The sequence below is a fragment of the Syngnathus scovelli genome, chromosome 7 (assembly GCF_024217435.2).
Source record: "Syngnathus scovelli strain Florida chromosome 7, RoL_Ssco_1.2, whole genome shotgun sequence".
Lineage (NCBI taxonomy): Eukaryota > Metazoa > Chordata > Actinopteri > Syngnathiformes > Syngnathidae > Syngnathus > Syngnathus scovelli.
This window is the reverse complement of record NC_090853.1, coordinates 7313113-7330078: the sequence shown is the minus strand read 5'-3', so window position 1 is coordinate 7330078 and position 16966 is coordinate 7313113. Positions and strand designations below refer to the sequence as shown.

Sequence of the window (16966 nt, the reverse complement as noted above, 5' to 3'; positions counted from 1 at the left end):
ACAAGATATACACAGTTTAAATATGTATTTCATGTACAGTTTAAATTAACATCAGGGCAAGAGAACTTCAGATCATCCAATCCTTATTTCATCACTTACATAGATGAGGTTCTCTTTGAAGCGTTTCCGAAGGTTCTCTATGAAAGCAGCTTCGCTCATGTAGTTCTCCAGCAGGACAAAGTCCTGCACACCCACTCGATCTCTTGCTGTGAGGGCCGACTCCATCATAGCCCGCACCCCGTCAGTACCCACCACCTAGAGGAGGACACAGAGCGATTAAGCAGGGTGACGGGATAAATCGAATAACCAAAGCCGCGTCGCACATCATCACTTTTATAGTATGTCTATTCCATGAGTTGAGATGAAGGACACATTGAATGTCAAACAAACTATTCAAGTTATGTAAAAAGTAAAAAGGGGTAAACTCTTGAATACTTGCTTTTAAAAAGTCAAACTTATTCTAAAACACTAACAACTTAATTTAGTCACAAGTAGAAGTAGCATCAATATACTTAATTCCAACCAACAAAAGATTAATACAGATTTTTTTTGTTCGTCCTCTGATGTTTTGCTGAGCAGCCTTTAAAGTTAGTTGTTGTCAACTCAGTTACAATAAATTCAACCATTTATAGTTAAAAATAAAAACAATAGAAATCAAGCTGCAAAAATCAAGTTAGAATGAAACACTCACACGTTTAAGGTCGTCAACACGTCTATCCAAGAAGCCATATTTTGAAATGGAAGCTTGTGTTTTGCTCATAATTTTACAAAAGTTGTCCACATCCATGTTTAGTATGTAGCCAACAGAAGCAAAGTGAACTTGTCAACGCACATTCACACATACGACGTCCTGTACAGCAGGTGTTGTTGCGCTAAGTGGAACAGTCATTGTTGTCCCTAAGGAGAGCCCACAGACTAGACCAAGAGGGAGAGAAAGCTGGAGGGAGGAGAGATCTTATTAATTAGAAGTGCCTGCAGTTCTAATTAATAAGGTCTCTCCTCCGTTTACAATAAGAAAAATAAAATTGAGAATAACAATAAACAACACTGAGGTTCGGCAAGCATGTTGCTTCTCTGAACTGCAGCCAGCTTCCTAAAATTTTACACAAATGTAAAGAAATCTTGAAAAGTAGGAAGAGTGAATATGTAAGTTGTTTTTCCTGAACATTTATGGCTAAATGAGAAGCAGGATTAAAATAGTTCATTTATTTTTTATATTTAGTTAAATTTGATTTTTGAGCAGGTTTATTAGCTTTTATATTTTAAATTATTTTAGAGTTGCAATGGAGTTTTTATTATTGGTAGCTTTAGTATTTGCTCCTTTTAATATATAGAGGACTTGTCAAGTGCAAGATATACAGTAAAAAAGTCACTCAGTATTGTGTAATGAAATTAAATCAACTGCAGTTCTAAGATTTCTGCTTGACTTTCCTTTTGTATGGAAGTACGGCAATATTGCAAAAAATATATTTAAAATGAACCTTGAAAACTCACGTATGATGTTAATTGATGTTAAATGATTAAAATGAAAGACAATTTCCCTATAGACTTATTCATCTGAACTTCTGAACAAAGCATTTGCCTTTTTATTTTATTTGATTTTATTTCATTAAGTTTTTTTCTTTTTCCATTAACTACAATGACCCTGTTCAGAAGCCAATAAATCAAATTGCTATCTATTTCCCGATAAGGAAAATGTATTCTGCAAGATTACATTTGATCCTGCGTTTCATAAGAGACGGTTGGTGCCCCATGGCGTGGTGGGAGCCATGGGACCTCAGTTCTGCATAGAATCGACCAGCTCGTCTTGCCTGGCCTGTTATGTTTATTATGCGCTATTTGTTATGCACTTCTTCAAAAGTTCTAAATGTGCCAGTTTGAGCAGAATCGAGAATTCATGACATTTCTATTTAAACATACACTAGATTTGGCATCAAAGGATTTTCACATTTTATAAGCTCTCACAACATGTCAGCATAAGAAACAACAGTGATAGAATGTGTAGTAAATATTGTATACTTTATAGTAAACAATTCCTAATCATCAGAGAATCAGTGTTGCATGAATGGAAGTAATGTTACAGGCTTTGTTCATATGTGTAAGAACTGCTTGTTTGTCTCTCCTTGGGATCCCTTGTGCTTCATCGACCTATTGTTTTTTCACACAACACATCTCTTTCTGCAGCTGTGTGTGTGTTTGCATGTGTGTGTATGTGTGTGTGTGTTTGCATGCATGCAGTGTGAACTAAAGCACTGGCATAAGTAATGTGATATACAGTACTTGCAACTAGGGATGTTTGACACCATCTTTTTCAGAACAATACCAGTACGAGCACTCATATCTTGAGTGGCCACCGATACCAAGTAGTATTAAATTGCATGAAAATAAATGGCAATTTTGTATTTCTTCTAGTTCCTACATTAATAGGAAATACCATTACTTCATAGTTTCCAATGCCCCTTTCAGAGTTTGTCTTTCCTGACCAAAATGCATCATGCCATACCTCCACCCATTTGTGCAAGACACACAAACAAAAAAGCTCAGGAACACACCAAGTATGTAACTTCCTGGTTCCTACATAACGTCATACTTTCCAAATCCCATGTAGTAAACAAAGTAGCTGGAGACAAGGTAGAAGACCCAGTAAGTTCTCAGTTTAGTACTCCGCATCTATAAAAGACTTAGCAAATGAACTGTGTATTAAATTGCATGGTCAGCTTCTCAAATTCTAGTGCATGCTCCCCTCCCTGCTGGCTTAGCATTGAAAAATTCCATTCTTTTAGTCATCTCTCATCAAAATCACCTTCTTCCTCTCGTCAAGCTTTTCTCAATGTTTTACACTCTCCAAGTAAAAGCGCCTTGAGGAGGAATCATTCAATCCACAGTAAAAGTTACCATTGCAGATGGTTTTGATAGGACCACAAATGAACCACAAGCTTCACCAGGCAAGGAAATGATAAGTGAATTATCAGACAGGTCTTCATAGGCAGGTCCTTATCACTCAGAAACTGGCCGTTGACGTAACGGAAAATCTACGCGGCTAACGGTAGATTTTGACTACTAGCGTGGACTTCAAACATTCTCTAATTTCACGTGCCCAGTTTCACAAACCTAGGTCGACAGTATACTTATTGACAGTGTAACCAAGGTTACCATGGCAACAACCTAGAATGAGCTGAGTTTATTTTCAATACAGTCAGAAGGGCTGTGAGAGTTTGGTCTAAAGACACTGAGAGGCGATACAGACATGTTTGCATATCAACGACTGGGTTGGTTTTTAAAGTGGTGCATTGAAAAAGAATATTATTCATAGTGCTTTATGTTTGATTTTTATGTACAATGCTTTTTTTCCCACTAGTGTTAATTTTTATTTTAAGTATTCCAAAAAGTAAAGTTGAATTGAGGTGAGTTGAGCAGACTGTGGAAAGCAGTCATACAAGTGGTACAAGCAGGTTACTCAAGAGAACACTGCTAGCCTGAGGATCAATGTGTGGGCCAACTCGTGACAACATACCAAGCACACAATATTCTCCAACCTACAGCGAAACGATGACTTCACCATAGTCTGCATGAAGCAAGTCATTATTTGGCTGCAATATGTCAGCTCCAGGTTTGACAGTCAATGTACTGTTTACATAACAGCCTCCAATAATACTATGCCACGATTTCTTTTTTGCATATTTATTAGTTACATTTTCAGATCTTCAAAGAGATCTTGTAGCCTCTTTCACAGTGTCTGACAGGTATGAAAAAGATTTTTTAATTCAACAAATGCCTCGGTAATCAGGCCTGGGTGCGGCCAATGGAACTGAACTAAACTGTTGTTTTGTTGTTGTGCGATAATAAATTAGCTTGATGATTCAAAACATTTTAGTGTATTTAAAAACAATTTAAAATCAGGAAAGGGATTAAACTTTCAATTTTTCTGTGGCAAATTAAAAATGTGCACTAATATGGGTACCAAAAGCCCATCATTTAAATATTCACCAGATTATTAAGAGACATAAAGAATTGAGAAACTCTATTCACTTACCCTTCCCCAACGGTACTCCATAGATACTCAGCTTGAATCTTTACTTGTTATTACGTTTGTATTCCAGCTAGCTGACAAGCCATTCCAAAGCTGACTAGTTGTTTTCAGGCAGAGGGGAAAGTGAGCTGGGAGGGAGTTTAGCTTAAAGACGAGTAAACATAAAGTAACTATTGAGTTTAAGTCAGGTGGCCAACAGGAAGTTATGACAACTGTGTCAGGAATCTCTCAGTGTATTGTCCTATCCTGAGAAATTGCATGGAAATCCATCTTCAATATACGTAATGCCGTCTTGTTTGGAAAAGTGATCCTTGCAGAAGACATGTGAGTTGCGGCTGAGAGTGAATGTCAGCGTAAATGAATGGAAGACGGCATTTAAAAAAGTCTTGACACATCAACAGACTTTTTTCATTAACATACTTGCTTCCACTCTTGGTGAACGCAAAAGAATGTTGCCTGGCCACACAACGCCACCACGCGATCGCCTCGCCCTTGTGGGCGTTGCGACATAATGTGATGAAAACACGCCTTCTCATCAATAGAACACATGGAAATGAAACATCTTGACAAATCCAGTTGGAGTTAGAGAGTAGAATTGAGAAGAAGAGATGGAGACGTGATGGTGTGTTTTTTAACTTCTCTCCCCCTTTCTCACCTGACATACAAGCTCAAGAGCATCCATTACTGTACTTACACGAGTGAAAGCTATCCCAACTAAAAAAGCCACTTCCCATTCAGCTTCCTCTTCCAAACAATGAACTCCATCCTCTAAAGTCTGACCATTGTACATTTCATATGCATATATGCAACTTACCTTCAGGCTTTTCAAAAGCAGATTCCCTACACGGCTATTCAAGTCACCCAAAAAAATCTTTAAAAGGCAGAATCACATCTTTTGTTCAACAGAAACCTTACCAAAGGTCTGTATTTCATTGTTCCTGTTCTTGAGCGATCTAGACGGACTTCTGGGCTGCACCAATCTGGCAGTCCAGCTGTAAGCGTCAGAGCTTCAGCAATGCGTCACCGCCACTATTCAGCGCAGTTTGTTTTTAGAAGTAGTCCCCTCCGTCCTGAGAACCAGCTGCCATTGCTTCTCCTCTTACTGCTTCGGATACACACCGCTCACGCCGTCTCGCTGCTCACTTATTCACTCATTTTCCTTTCCTTTCCCTCCCTCCCTCCAGAGGAAATAGTCGCTGTGTTGGGTGACATACAACCCCACTCCACTCCCTCAGTTCCCCCAGTTTGCTTAATAGTCACCCCCCCCCCTCCCTCAACTTGGCCCCTATGTGCAAAGATTGAAAACTTTCCAGCATTTCTTCAATGTTCTTTCTCTATCATCTTTCTCTATCATCTAGTGAGATGCAAGGACATCCAAGATTATTAGGCCAATATCATTAAAGGGAGTGGAATTTGTCTAGACACACACACACACGCACACACATACATCAAAGGCCTCTCAGTGTGTAATGCATCTGCTTGTTAACACTAATAACAACTGATATTTTACAGCCAGTGAGCATGGTGTTTCAGAAAAAATGGAGGAACACAATATTACATATTGACCAACACATACACACAACAGGAGTTCAGGTGATGAACCACATGCACAGCTTGATGCAGAAATTGACAAGTGTCATTCAATAGCTTGGTGATGACATGCTGACTCCATGTGAGCAAATGCAATTAATTCTGCCTTTGCATGGACCAGTATACATTCCTCAGTTCGTACGCCGATATTTTTAGACTCAGTCCTCTGCTAAACATATAGCCTGCTAGCTCTGCCCTTCTTATTCCTCCACTGAAATACTGATATAATACGCAGCGGCTCGTCCCTAAAGACAATTTCATGCCATTTTTCACAAATGGCTGTTTGGACTCATTATCAAGATTAAGAGATACAATCCGCTTTCTAGTTGAATTGCTTTTTTCCCTTTTTAATGCAAAGAAAAGAAAAATGACTTAAACTTATGAAGCTACATCACCGAAAGTAGTCGTGTAAAAAGTGAGACACTGTCACTAGATGAATAAAGCATCCGTAGTGTACTTCCGAGTCCAACTGGAGCGTAGCACAGAACAGAACGCTCTTGAAAGTGTCAAGGGATACGTTAATCATAACTGCTACAACCCTCCTTCGACGTTAATCAGTGTCAGTATGTGACTAAATGCTTTTGAAACGTATCAACGGCCGAATTTGCCATTCATCTCATGTTGTCTGTGTCTTAGGTGGTGTTTTTGCTTCTAGGTTGCACACTTAACAACCTTGTGTCTATTTTATATGCTTAATTAATTGCACTCCTTTGGTTTCAAGTAGATGAAAAATTACTTGCAAAAACGCAATGAAGACAATTCATTGTTGAAAACTGCTGAACGCCGCAACTTCAAAGGTCTGTCAAATGGCAACAGGAAAGACAGATTTTTATAGGCCTCATTAGGAATGACTTCCTGGGGATCTAAGCGAATAGGCTTGTAAATATAATTCAACCAGTACAGTACTGGTTAATGCTGTCAGTAGCTCAGTGAGGCTCACCTGTCTTTAGTTTAGCTTTCTAATTTCGTAAGACAAATATAGTGATGATGAGTTTAAAATGGTAATGCCGCTACAGGAAAAAATGGTTCAAATTTAATAATATTTAACAAAACTTATTCACTGTATTATAGATACAGACAGAGTACTGCAGGTGTAACATTCATATTTACGCACATACTAAAATGAACACCCTTTGCTTTCGACACTGCCCTCTTGTGGCCGACTGATGAATGAGGACATAAAAGATTTTGCTGACACAGACAGAGCCAGACAGAGACGTGCCTGAAATTTACATTTTTGTGTCCAGAAGGAGCTAAGAAAAACATACTCTGAACCCGGCTTGACTACCTTTGAGTGAGAGAGTGAACTCTGCACACCTCAACTACTCTGTCGAGTTCTCTGTCCCCACTCCCAGTATAATCAGAGCCTCCGCAGCAGGAATCCGAGTAATGTTTTCCAGACTCATGCTTGCTCTCTCACCATAGTTGTAGACACAGTGGACAGACAGCAGGGAATAGGGAAAGATACAAGTTGAGATAGGTGATTCCCCAGCTCTAGTTAACCCAAAACATTTACAGATGACATCAATTTTCCACGCCTTAACACAAAGCAAAGTGTGTGTCTGCGTGTGCATGTGTGTTTGTGTTCTACAGGCTAAAAGTTAAGGTTCCATATTTGTGCTGAGTTGGAGGAGGCGGAGCTTGACCACCAATATCTTGCTCAGCTGTCAGACTGTTTAACCCTTCCTTCTCCACTTTCTGGAGCCTTTGGCTTCACAAGTGACTGTGCACTGGAAATGTCGTAATCATGGGTTTCTGAGGGAGCAGCAGAGGAAGGGCCCAAGTGTAGCGATAAGTAAACTTCATTTATATGCAGCAGATAAAAAATAAGAAAGCCTTGTGAGAATAGAGTAGAAATTTAAATAAAAGTCACTAAATATTTTAAAACAGGTTACAGATAGTCGCAATAAGATTACTGATATGGATCCCTTTTTGTTTGGGATGAATTCTCAGATGACACACACACCAGCGCAAATTTGTAATTTTTTTTTCTTGAAAAAGTATATCGCGATAAATGACGTGACTCCGAGTTAAGCCACAATAATGATATCCATTGCATTCAGTGAATTATATTCACAAAGCGTGACATGAATTAAATGCAATGATATCAGGAAAACATTGCTCATTGATAGCACATGTAGAAATGATTTATCAAAAAATAAATGCATCCTGGTTCTTGACTGTGTTTTACGGCTCCAAGTAGGTCGTGTTTCTGCCTCCTCCCATATGTGCTTGGCTTGATCTTTTAACAACTTTGAAGCAATAAATGATTGACTTTGAGAGGCACCATAGAAACAATACAAATCTTGTTTTATTTGATCGGTTTTATTGCTTTTAAGAGGACAGTCTTAACCTTATAGTTAGATAGATACCGTTTAAATGGTTCATATCTGAGGATCCCCACAACATGTTTAGTTGAGTAAATGGTTCAAACTTGCTATCTTGCAATAACGGCCATTTTGCATAAAATCTCACGCGCTAACAAAAAACGTCTCAGTCCACCTTACCCTGCACAATGTTTACAGGACCTTCCCAAATTAATTATAATATAATACTTCCGTGATGAACTGGAAGAGGGTAAACCACTGCATCCCTGACGGACATGAGCCTATTGTTTCCTTATTTGGCAACCTCTCAAGCTCTTGAAGAAAACATGGAATTATATATTACATTTAGACTGAGGGGAGGACAAAACCTAAAACTTTCTCCTGCTGCTGCTCACTTCTTCATAAATTATTTTTTCCTGTCTCACTTCCTCTGGCAAAGTTTCTTCAGAGTAATCTTGAAAATGTGGACACTTACTTCCCATTCTTCATTGTCCAAAAAATCAAGAGGTTTTGGTTTGGAAATGCTTCTTCATGCATCATCATGCATCACGCCACACCAATACCGTACGTATATCAGGCTTAGACTAGGAATGTAGAGTTAACCTCCAAGAACCTTCACCATCATGACAACATCATTGTCAGAAGCTTGAGACATCTTGAATACATAATGCATCTTGCAATATTGTGGCACCAAATAACTGAGTAGAAAAAACACATCCCCACCCATCTCTATTACATTGTGCGCAATAATCACTTTGCGCCTCTATAAAGCCCTTTTCCCAGTGGAAAGAATTACTCTATATCTGGCCAAAAATAATATTGCTGGACAGCTGAGTGATGCTAAAATGACACACCTCGTATCAGAGATCATAATTTGGTGTGTGTGAGTGTGTGTTTGTGCGTGCATGCGTGCGTGCGTGCGTGCGTGCGTGCATGTCCTTACGGACTAAGTGCTTGATGAAACATGCTAGCTAAAAATGCTAAAGTCATAGTAACCTATCCCAGGGCTGCAACTGACAATTATTTTAATCAATTAATCTGTCAAAAATGTTCTCGGTGAATCAGATAAAAGCGTTATTTATATTATTAAAAATCAGGACATCACTGTATTTTAAATTTACACAGCAGAAAATGCACAAATTTTGTGTTTATTGTTTGAAATATTGTGTTTCGTGCCATATCATGTGAAAATGTGTGTTGGCTTGACAAAATTCATTGAATCATATTAATAGACTCAAAGATACATTTACACAAATTGCTTGCCTTTTCTTCTAACTTGTAAAACTGTCATGTGTGATATGTGAGAGAAGCCAGCGAAAGGAAACTTCGGAATGAACCCCATGGCTGCAAATGAAAACGTATAGACATCTTAAGTGCAACTATTTTTACATACAACTGTGCAAGTCCCTCCAACAAACAAAAGACACTCAACAAAATCTTGACATTAGCCAGACAGTCATTCGATTACCAGTCTCCCCCACCATCATTAATCACAAACTTTCAATCTTTTACGTCTGACAGCAAAATCATTGTTACTTTGTTGTTAAATATAACTCAGACTTGTAATTATAAGACGTGTCTAAAGTGAAAAAAAGAATGTGGTGGCAAGGACTGAAAAAGCAATAACTGAGTAGAAAAAAAAGTCATAAATGGCAGTGCGGTGCGGTTGTGATGTCAGAGTGAAAGAATGCAAGCCGTGTGGGCTGAATGAGGAAAGTAAGACAAAAATGGTGAAGAACAAATCAGAAAAGAGAATGCAAGGTAGGAAATTAGAGACTGATGGATAACAGAGTCCAGACAAGGAGGAATTTGAAAATGAAAATTGGCTGTGTGTGTCATTGTTCTGAAATAATCACCAATTTGACAACTTAAAACAATTCTGGCACAAATATAAATTTACACAAGGGATTTCCCCCAAGTCAAACCGTTCATGTTTAATATGCCTCCCTCCCACACATGGCAAAGTGGATCACCAGTGTTGGTAGAATAATAAGTGGCATGTTTCCACACTAAGCACAGACACAACACTAGCAAGTCTGAAATTAAATTAAGGGAGACTGGACGACACTTGCATACACTCACTTTTCCGCTGGGGCAGCAGTTTGGTATTTCCTCTAACGACACAGAAAAACATATCTCTAGGCTAAATTGAGTGTTCTGAATCTTGCAGACATGTCTGTCTGGATTACAGTAAATCGGTTGTGTGTCAATCCCTAACTCTGCCTCAGGTTTTTCTTGCTCTGACTGAGTCATTTAAAAACTGCAACTGACTTTTCTTCAAGGTAAAACCCTTTTTTTTTAGTCGTCAAGTACTGTAAGGGACTTTTTCTAAGTTTCCAAGTGTGCCCACAAAATGCTTTGTGTATATTGTAAACGACTGCTGCTAACTCGTTGTCATTATCGGGACTCAGGGCTCAAAATGACAAGAAACTAACGCTGCAATATTATATCACAGTATCCATTTTGCTGCAGTGGTCAATTTCTTTCTCCTCCTCAAAAAGGTATTTCCAGTGCATATCCGCCTCAGCCAAAGAACTGCATCAGAACCTCAAACCAGAGATGGGGGACTCAGGTCGTATGACTTGACTCAAGTTAACATTTTTAGGACGTCAAAGTATTATTATTATTATTATCATTATTATTGGCCTCAAAAATAAATTACTGCCAGGTATATTACCTACGCATGTATTGTTCTTCCTTTAACAAATGAGTACGAATAATTTTGTCAACACAGTATGTTAGCCCAGCAGCTACAAATTTGATAATCTAATAAATTTAATATTTGAATACAGAGTCTTCCTTTTTAAGTTGTTTTGTTTCTTCTCAAAAAACTTTAACCATCAAAATTAAAGAGATGGGGGACTCAGGTCGTATGACTTGACTCAAGTTAACATTTTTAGGACATCAAAGTATTATTATTATTATTATTATCATTATTATTGGCCTCAAAAATAAATTACTGCCTGGTATATTACCTATGCATGTATTGTTCTTCCATTAACAAAAGAGTACCAATAATTTTGTCAACACAGTGTGTTAGCCCAGCAGCTAAAAATTTGGTAATCTAATAAATTTAATATTTGAATACAGAGTCTTCCTTTTTAAGTTGTTTTGTTTCCTCTCAAAAAAACTTTAGCCATCAAAATTAAAGACCTAGCATAACCTCTGGTTTGTGCTTTAGTTAAAACATGGTTTAGGCTCAGATTAGGTTAGTTTAAAAACATAGATTATGTGTTATATTATAAAAAAATACTGGAAATTTGAAAAACCCTCAGGCACAGAGAAGGGGGGAAAACACACACACAAACAGGCTTAACCAGTCATAGGGCAGGTGGCAACTTGTTCAGAAAGAACTCAAAACATAGAACATTTCAACTAGTTCATTCCCAATGACAAGTATTACACCATCCATGCAACCAAGACTCCCCTGCCTCATCATTATCGTTTTCCAACTGTCCTGTTCCTTTACACGGTCCTCTTTTCTCTCCATCTTAAACATTGACATATTATTCTGCCCCACCACTCGCCCTCCTTTATGGGACAAACAGCATCTTGGTTTATATATGGTGAAGAAACAAAGCTGCTTGCCTGCCGGAAACACAGCTCTAACATATAAAAAAATAATAATAATAAAAAACAAGTGGACCCTACAGACCAATTGGCAGCAATAATTAACCACTTTTTCAACTAGGTAATATTTTTCTAATTTAATGTATTGTGTCTTGCTTAAAGAAAAATGTGTTCTATATAATTTCTAAATGTGCTCATATTCAGGTAAGAGTATAAGATCCTTATCTCACTTGCATTTGGTGCAAAAAAAAATAAGACACAGTTGCAATGAACAGCACAAATGAGTACAGTATGTGTGCTGATGTTATCATTTCCTGTACAGCTCATTCAGATGTTCCAATTAAGCCTTGTTTACAGCACCCCAAACAACCCCGGTAATCCTTGCACTCACTGGAACATGTGGAGGACTGTTCGGTGAAGAATCCAAATTCTGCCTACGCAGGGGCCACCTGTCTGGGTGATGGACCCATGTGAGCCATGGAGTATACTCATGATAAGGTTCAATGATGACTGATCAACTTAAGTGGATAAAACTCAAAATATTGGCTATTACATATTGTAAAAAGCAAGAACGTGGATTTCATTGTAATTATTGATGAAATTTGCACTGGCCCGGTTGGACCAGCATCAGTGAACTTGCAGTGACCGACAGGGTCCAGCAACAGTGAGTAAAAAAATAGAGCAAAAGCAATCAATATTGCGGCACCAATAGCGTAAGATCTTTTGATGGAGGCAGTGAGACTGTGTGGACCTCCATCACTGGAAAAAAAAAACTCAATGAAGACAATTTTGCTGTCAAAAGAAGTCAAAAATGATGTGCCGAGTGGCAATTCCGCATGTTTACATTTCACATTTTGCAAAGGGATTGAAAAGTTTTACATGTGCAAATATAATCAGTTATGCTGCTCATCCTCCAAGTTTATGTTCCTTACAAATGGGCCAACAAAAATAAGGCTTTCAATTGTAGTATGTTTTGACATTGGCACAACACAGAAAGAAGTGTCAACCGTTTTTATAGTTAGAAGTAAAAATTAAACCTGTCGACAGATTTATTATGGTGTTAATAGGCATCAAGCGGTAGGTGTCTGACTGCATTTCAAATTCTATCACACTTGTCATCGTTTAGGTGGGTGGGGTTGTGGGAGTCTGTTTGGATTATAGCTTTGAATATTTATTTTTGTTAGAGAGGTATGCAGTTACCGAAGATCTTAACTTCTTGGAGGACAACTGCAAATTTCATGTTCCACCATGGAGAAATGAATCCTGTCCAAAAGTATCAAACATGAAATGAAGATATTTCTTATTGTCAACAGACTTGTTCCAATTTGTGACCAATGTGGAGTTGTGGAAACGATTGCAGACATTGTAAAATTAGGTCACGACTAGGACAACCCTAATTAGTGATGATGGGCAAATGAAGCTTCAAGATGATTCATGAACCCGTTGTTGTGTTTACTTTTACCGTAGAGCTGAAAGCCCACCGACTAGCCATTTTTTAAAACCCTCACTTTAAACCAACATTGCCATCTAGTGTAGCCAAAGAATACAACAACTGGTTCATGAAGCTTTATTTTCCCATCACTATTAATTAGGTCACAACGAAGCCTGACCTAATTACCTTGGAAAATGTGTGTCACAAAGTGAAACTTGCCAAATCCGAGGCCACAGCCTGGAAGCTAACCTGCCCTCGCCAACCTTTGACACCAATAAGCAGGTAAAGACCAGCTCAAGGTCAAAGTCTAGTTCCTCCCAGTCGTGCTTATCTTATTCATCTATTGTATTTATTTTCTTTTTAAACAGGCATGTTTCCTTTTTCAGTTAGTTTTTTTAGTTCAACACCGCCTGGTCTTTTCTGTCCTTCTCTCACCATATCCAAGGCCACACCTGTTCAAATTGTTCTGACATTATCAAAGGTCCACAGAAAGTCTCAGTTAAAGGTTAACAAAAAGATACGCAGTGAAAAAAGAAGCCCTTGCAATCTTAATAAGAGCACTGACTTCCTGTTTGTCGCTGTAGCCTATGCGATAAAAGTCATTTGGATGGGCACGGGATGGATGTCGGAAAGGATCTAAAAACACTTTTTTTTGTTTTACTCTACCACATTCTTAAGTAGCAAATGCTTTATAAAGAAGTCTTCAGGGTTACGTGTGTAAGGTGCATTTAATACATTTAACTTGTGAACACATAACACCTGAGTGAATGATTGACAAGCATGCTAACAAAGCATTAGGTAATGGGAAAAAAAACTTGACTTATTGCCATTGCTAATTGGAATAGTCCTTGAAAAGGTGATGCCTGTCCTTTCAGCAGACTTTAGTCATTGTAAAAGAAAAATTAACTCCTTAAGTGTGCACTTTGCAGTTTTATAGCTGTGGAAAAAAATGTGCTGAATTGGCAATCTATGTCCCCAAATAACGGCCATTGACGCACTTTCTGAAATATTAATCAGATGTGATCACCACTTCACAAAACCTAGATAGGTTCATTTTTCCACATCAGACAAAATAAGCGTTGACCCAAGGTGGCTGTAGTTACATTTTACTATGACAGCTGACATGTCTACACGTCATGGAAGCTGTCACTCATACAGCACATGGTCGCTATCTGTAAAGCTAAATTTGTAGTGTTTGCAGGGGAATTGCTGAAAGCCCATCGACTTGCCATTTCTTAAAACCCTCACTTTAAACCAACATTGCCAACTCGAGGAGCCAAAGAATACAACTGGTTCATGAAGCTTCATTTTCCCATCACTAGTAACCACAAATGTCTTCTAAAGTCCTCCCCTCTAACAAACTCTGTTCACAAGTTTAACTCCATACATTTTGAACATGAGAGACATTTGACGATATCCACACATTTCTGCTTGAGTAGGAAAGTCCACCATTCTTTCAGCCAAAGCAACCACTTGATTCTGCGTTCTATCAACACACTGAGGTTTTGGTGTCTTATTGCAGAGGGTTGTTGGGTGTGTCAACACTCAACAGCACCGACAGCAAGGCTAGAAAGGAAGGCTACATAAAATTAATTGCAGGTATGACTAGAGTAGCAAAGATCAGCATAATATAATTACTGATGCAAGAGCAGCACACAACAGACTCTTTGGAGAGGCAAAATAAATTATTACTTCATGCTACATTTAGCAAGCTAATAATAGGAGTAAAGAAACATTTATGAAGTTCAATTCCAGATGACAACAACCCAATTTAACAGTCGTCTCTTTAACAAACTGAAGACTAAAGATAGCAAAAATAGAAAAGCAGACTGTGCATGTACAAAAATGGCAATGATGATGATTTGGCTCATTTGTAGGGTGGTTTCCAATCCCACAGCCGTTAGCGCTGCCATAGTGGCTACTCCCAACATTTACTCCCAGCAGGGCAGGGTTTACTGTAGCACAGCATAGCTTTGAGATGTGGGAAAGAACTGAGTCGCTTGCTACTGCTCCACAAACTTACTATGTATTCTCTCTGAGGCTGACTCGCACACAAACACAACCAAAAGCACCCACACACACACACATAGACTGTCACACGCGCACACACACCCACACGAGTGACTGAAGCACATTCAATCTTTTGTCTGGCTTGTCATTTTTTTCCCACATTTGAGTGGACCCCTCTCTTGTCTGCATTGTCATGTTGCTATGTCATTCAAACAATTCGATATTTTTGCCTGTTTCCGCTTACAGACTCGCCTAAAGCAAGAGCGAATTTCCACTTGAGGTAATGCAATCAAACTTTCCATATGGAGTGGAAACTGGCATACTTATTTAAAATGCCATGAGCATGCATCCTGTTTAGACGACTTAACATTCTTATCGGTCATATTTATGGCTTAGTCTTCTTTGATATCTGTGTTTTCTGTTATCAGAGAAAAAGTCCATCTCAGTGCTAGAGTTCATTCATACAGCTGTTGCAGATGGCAAAGTTAGCGCCGGTGGTTAATTTCCGACTTGCATAAAAAGAAGGGAACTCGGTCCAAAAAAAAAAAAACTATGCACAACAGTTAAGTTCAAGTTTGGCAAAGCAAAACATTTCATTAAAAATTAAAATTGACAATAATTGAACTGAAATATGGTTAAACTGCTCTTGTGTTTAGTGAGAAAAGATTAGAAAGCTTATTTCTAGGGGGTGTGGGTTTACACATTTATGTTGGGTACTGTATGCTCGTCCCTATCCTCTCGAGTGTCATAAACAACAGCTCCATCCAGCTCATTCCCACACCCACCCGCAATTATCCTCCTGACAATCACACCACACATTGGAACTACCAAAGTTGTTATACAATTCAGAATTTGACTAACATCTTCAGGAAAAATCTCTAAGGTTGCACAAAATGTGGTTACTTGACCTTTTTCTGACACTTGCAAAAGAAGGAATAACCTTCACAAAAGGAAGAGAAAAAATGTTTAAAAAAAAAAAAAAAAACACAGCATGAATACTTAAACAATACTTAGGCATGCACGAAGTTGGCAAGCAAACGCCATACTCCACTCAAGACTCCGACACAGAACCTCTCGACTGTAAGGCAATCAATGGAACACTGATATGCTGCATACACAAGAAATGATCACTTATCAAATCCCCAAATGCTACAAATGCGCCAATGTTCAATCTGCTCAATCGGGAAGGGACCAGTTGTGTTTTTTTACAAGATGAGTAAGGGGGATCCCCGAGTCACAACTAGTGGAGTAGTAAAGTCGAAAGTACATAATGAATGATGACTGAGAGAGCAGTTTGTTGGTTTTCAAGATAGCTACAGAAAATGTTGTTGCCTGTTCTAATCTTCAGAAAGAAGCCGCCATAATTAATAATTATAACTTTATCATAATCTTAAAAGAATCAATACAAACATTTGACCAGAGTTTACAGTGCAGAAGTGGGCTGACAGCTGGGCTAAGCCACAACTTTGTCACAGACCAAAAATACCACCAAAAATCAGCTCGTTGAGATTGTATGATAAGCCCCAAGGGCAATGAAAAAACAAAAAAATACATTTTAAAAAAGCCTCCGTGCACAAGCATTCCAACAAAAACAATCCTCACCAGAGAGGGGGGGAACTTTTGTTAAATGGTATTGAAAGCAAGCCATGGCAGACGCTTAGCTTTGAAAAAGACAAAAATAAATCACACTTTACTCACTCTAACTAGCCAGAACAATTTATCTGTGTATTTTGTTGAAACAGCTGCTGACTTCGTCACATTTAATGTCCTTTCGGATCAAAACTGCATCTTTCTGTCAATGGCAAACAGCCTCGCTTCATTGCCTACCATCCCCAAGCATGAACTTGCCATTTAAAGAGGATTAGATCACATTTACAGACGAATGCCTGTCATCTTAGTTCCAGGTGGCAGCTGCGGACAGGCCCTCAATGCTAGAAATTGTACCCTTCACATGACCCTGAGGCCACAGGTCAGCTGTTCCAAGCAGATTGACCATTCCCATTTTTT

The 16966-nt window shown here is 38.6% G+C and overlaps 1 protein-coding gene across 4 annotated transcripts in view; it reads right to left on the bottom strand.

Moving 5' to 3' along the window:
• The window catches only part of LOC125972820 (unconventional myosin-Ic), a 39915-nt gene that overhangs the window by 16845 nt on the left and 6104 nt on the right, over nt 1-16966 (bottom strand). For 2 of the 4 annotated variants that reach the window (XM_049726811.1, XM_049726814.2), the window contains one exon: nt 100-255. In XM_049726811.1, the coding sequence (XP_049582768.1) occupies nt 100-255 (156 nt within the window). Of the gene's footprint in view, nt 1-99; nt 256-4033; nt 4468-4945; nt 5221-16966 lie in introns of those variants that run through there. The other 2 variants (XM_049726813.2, XM_049726812.2) reach the window with 2 other exon arrangements.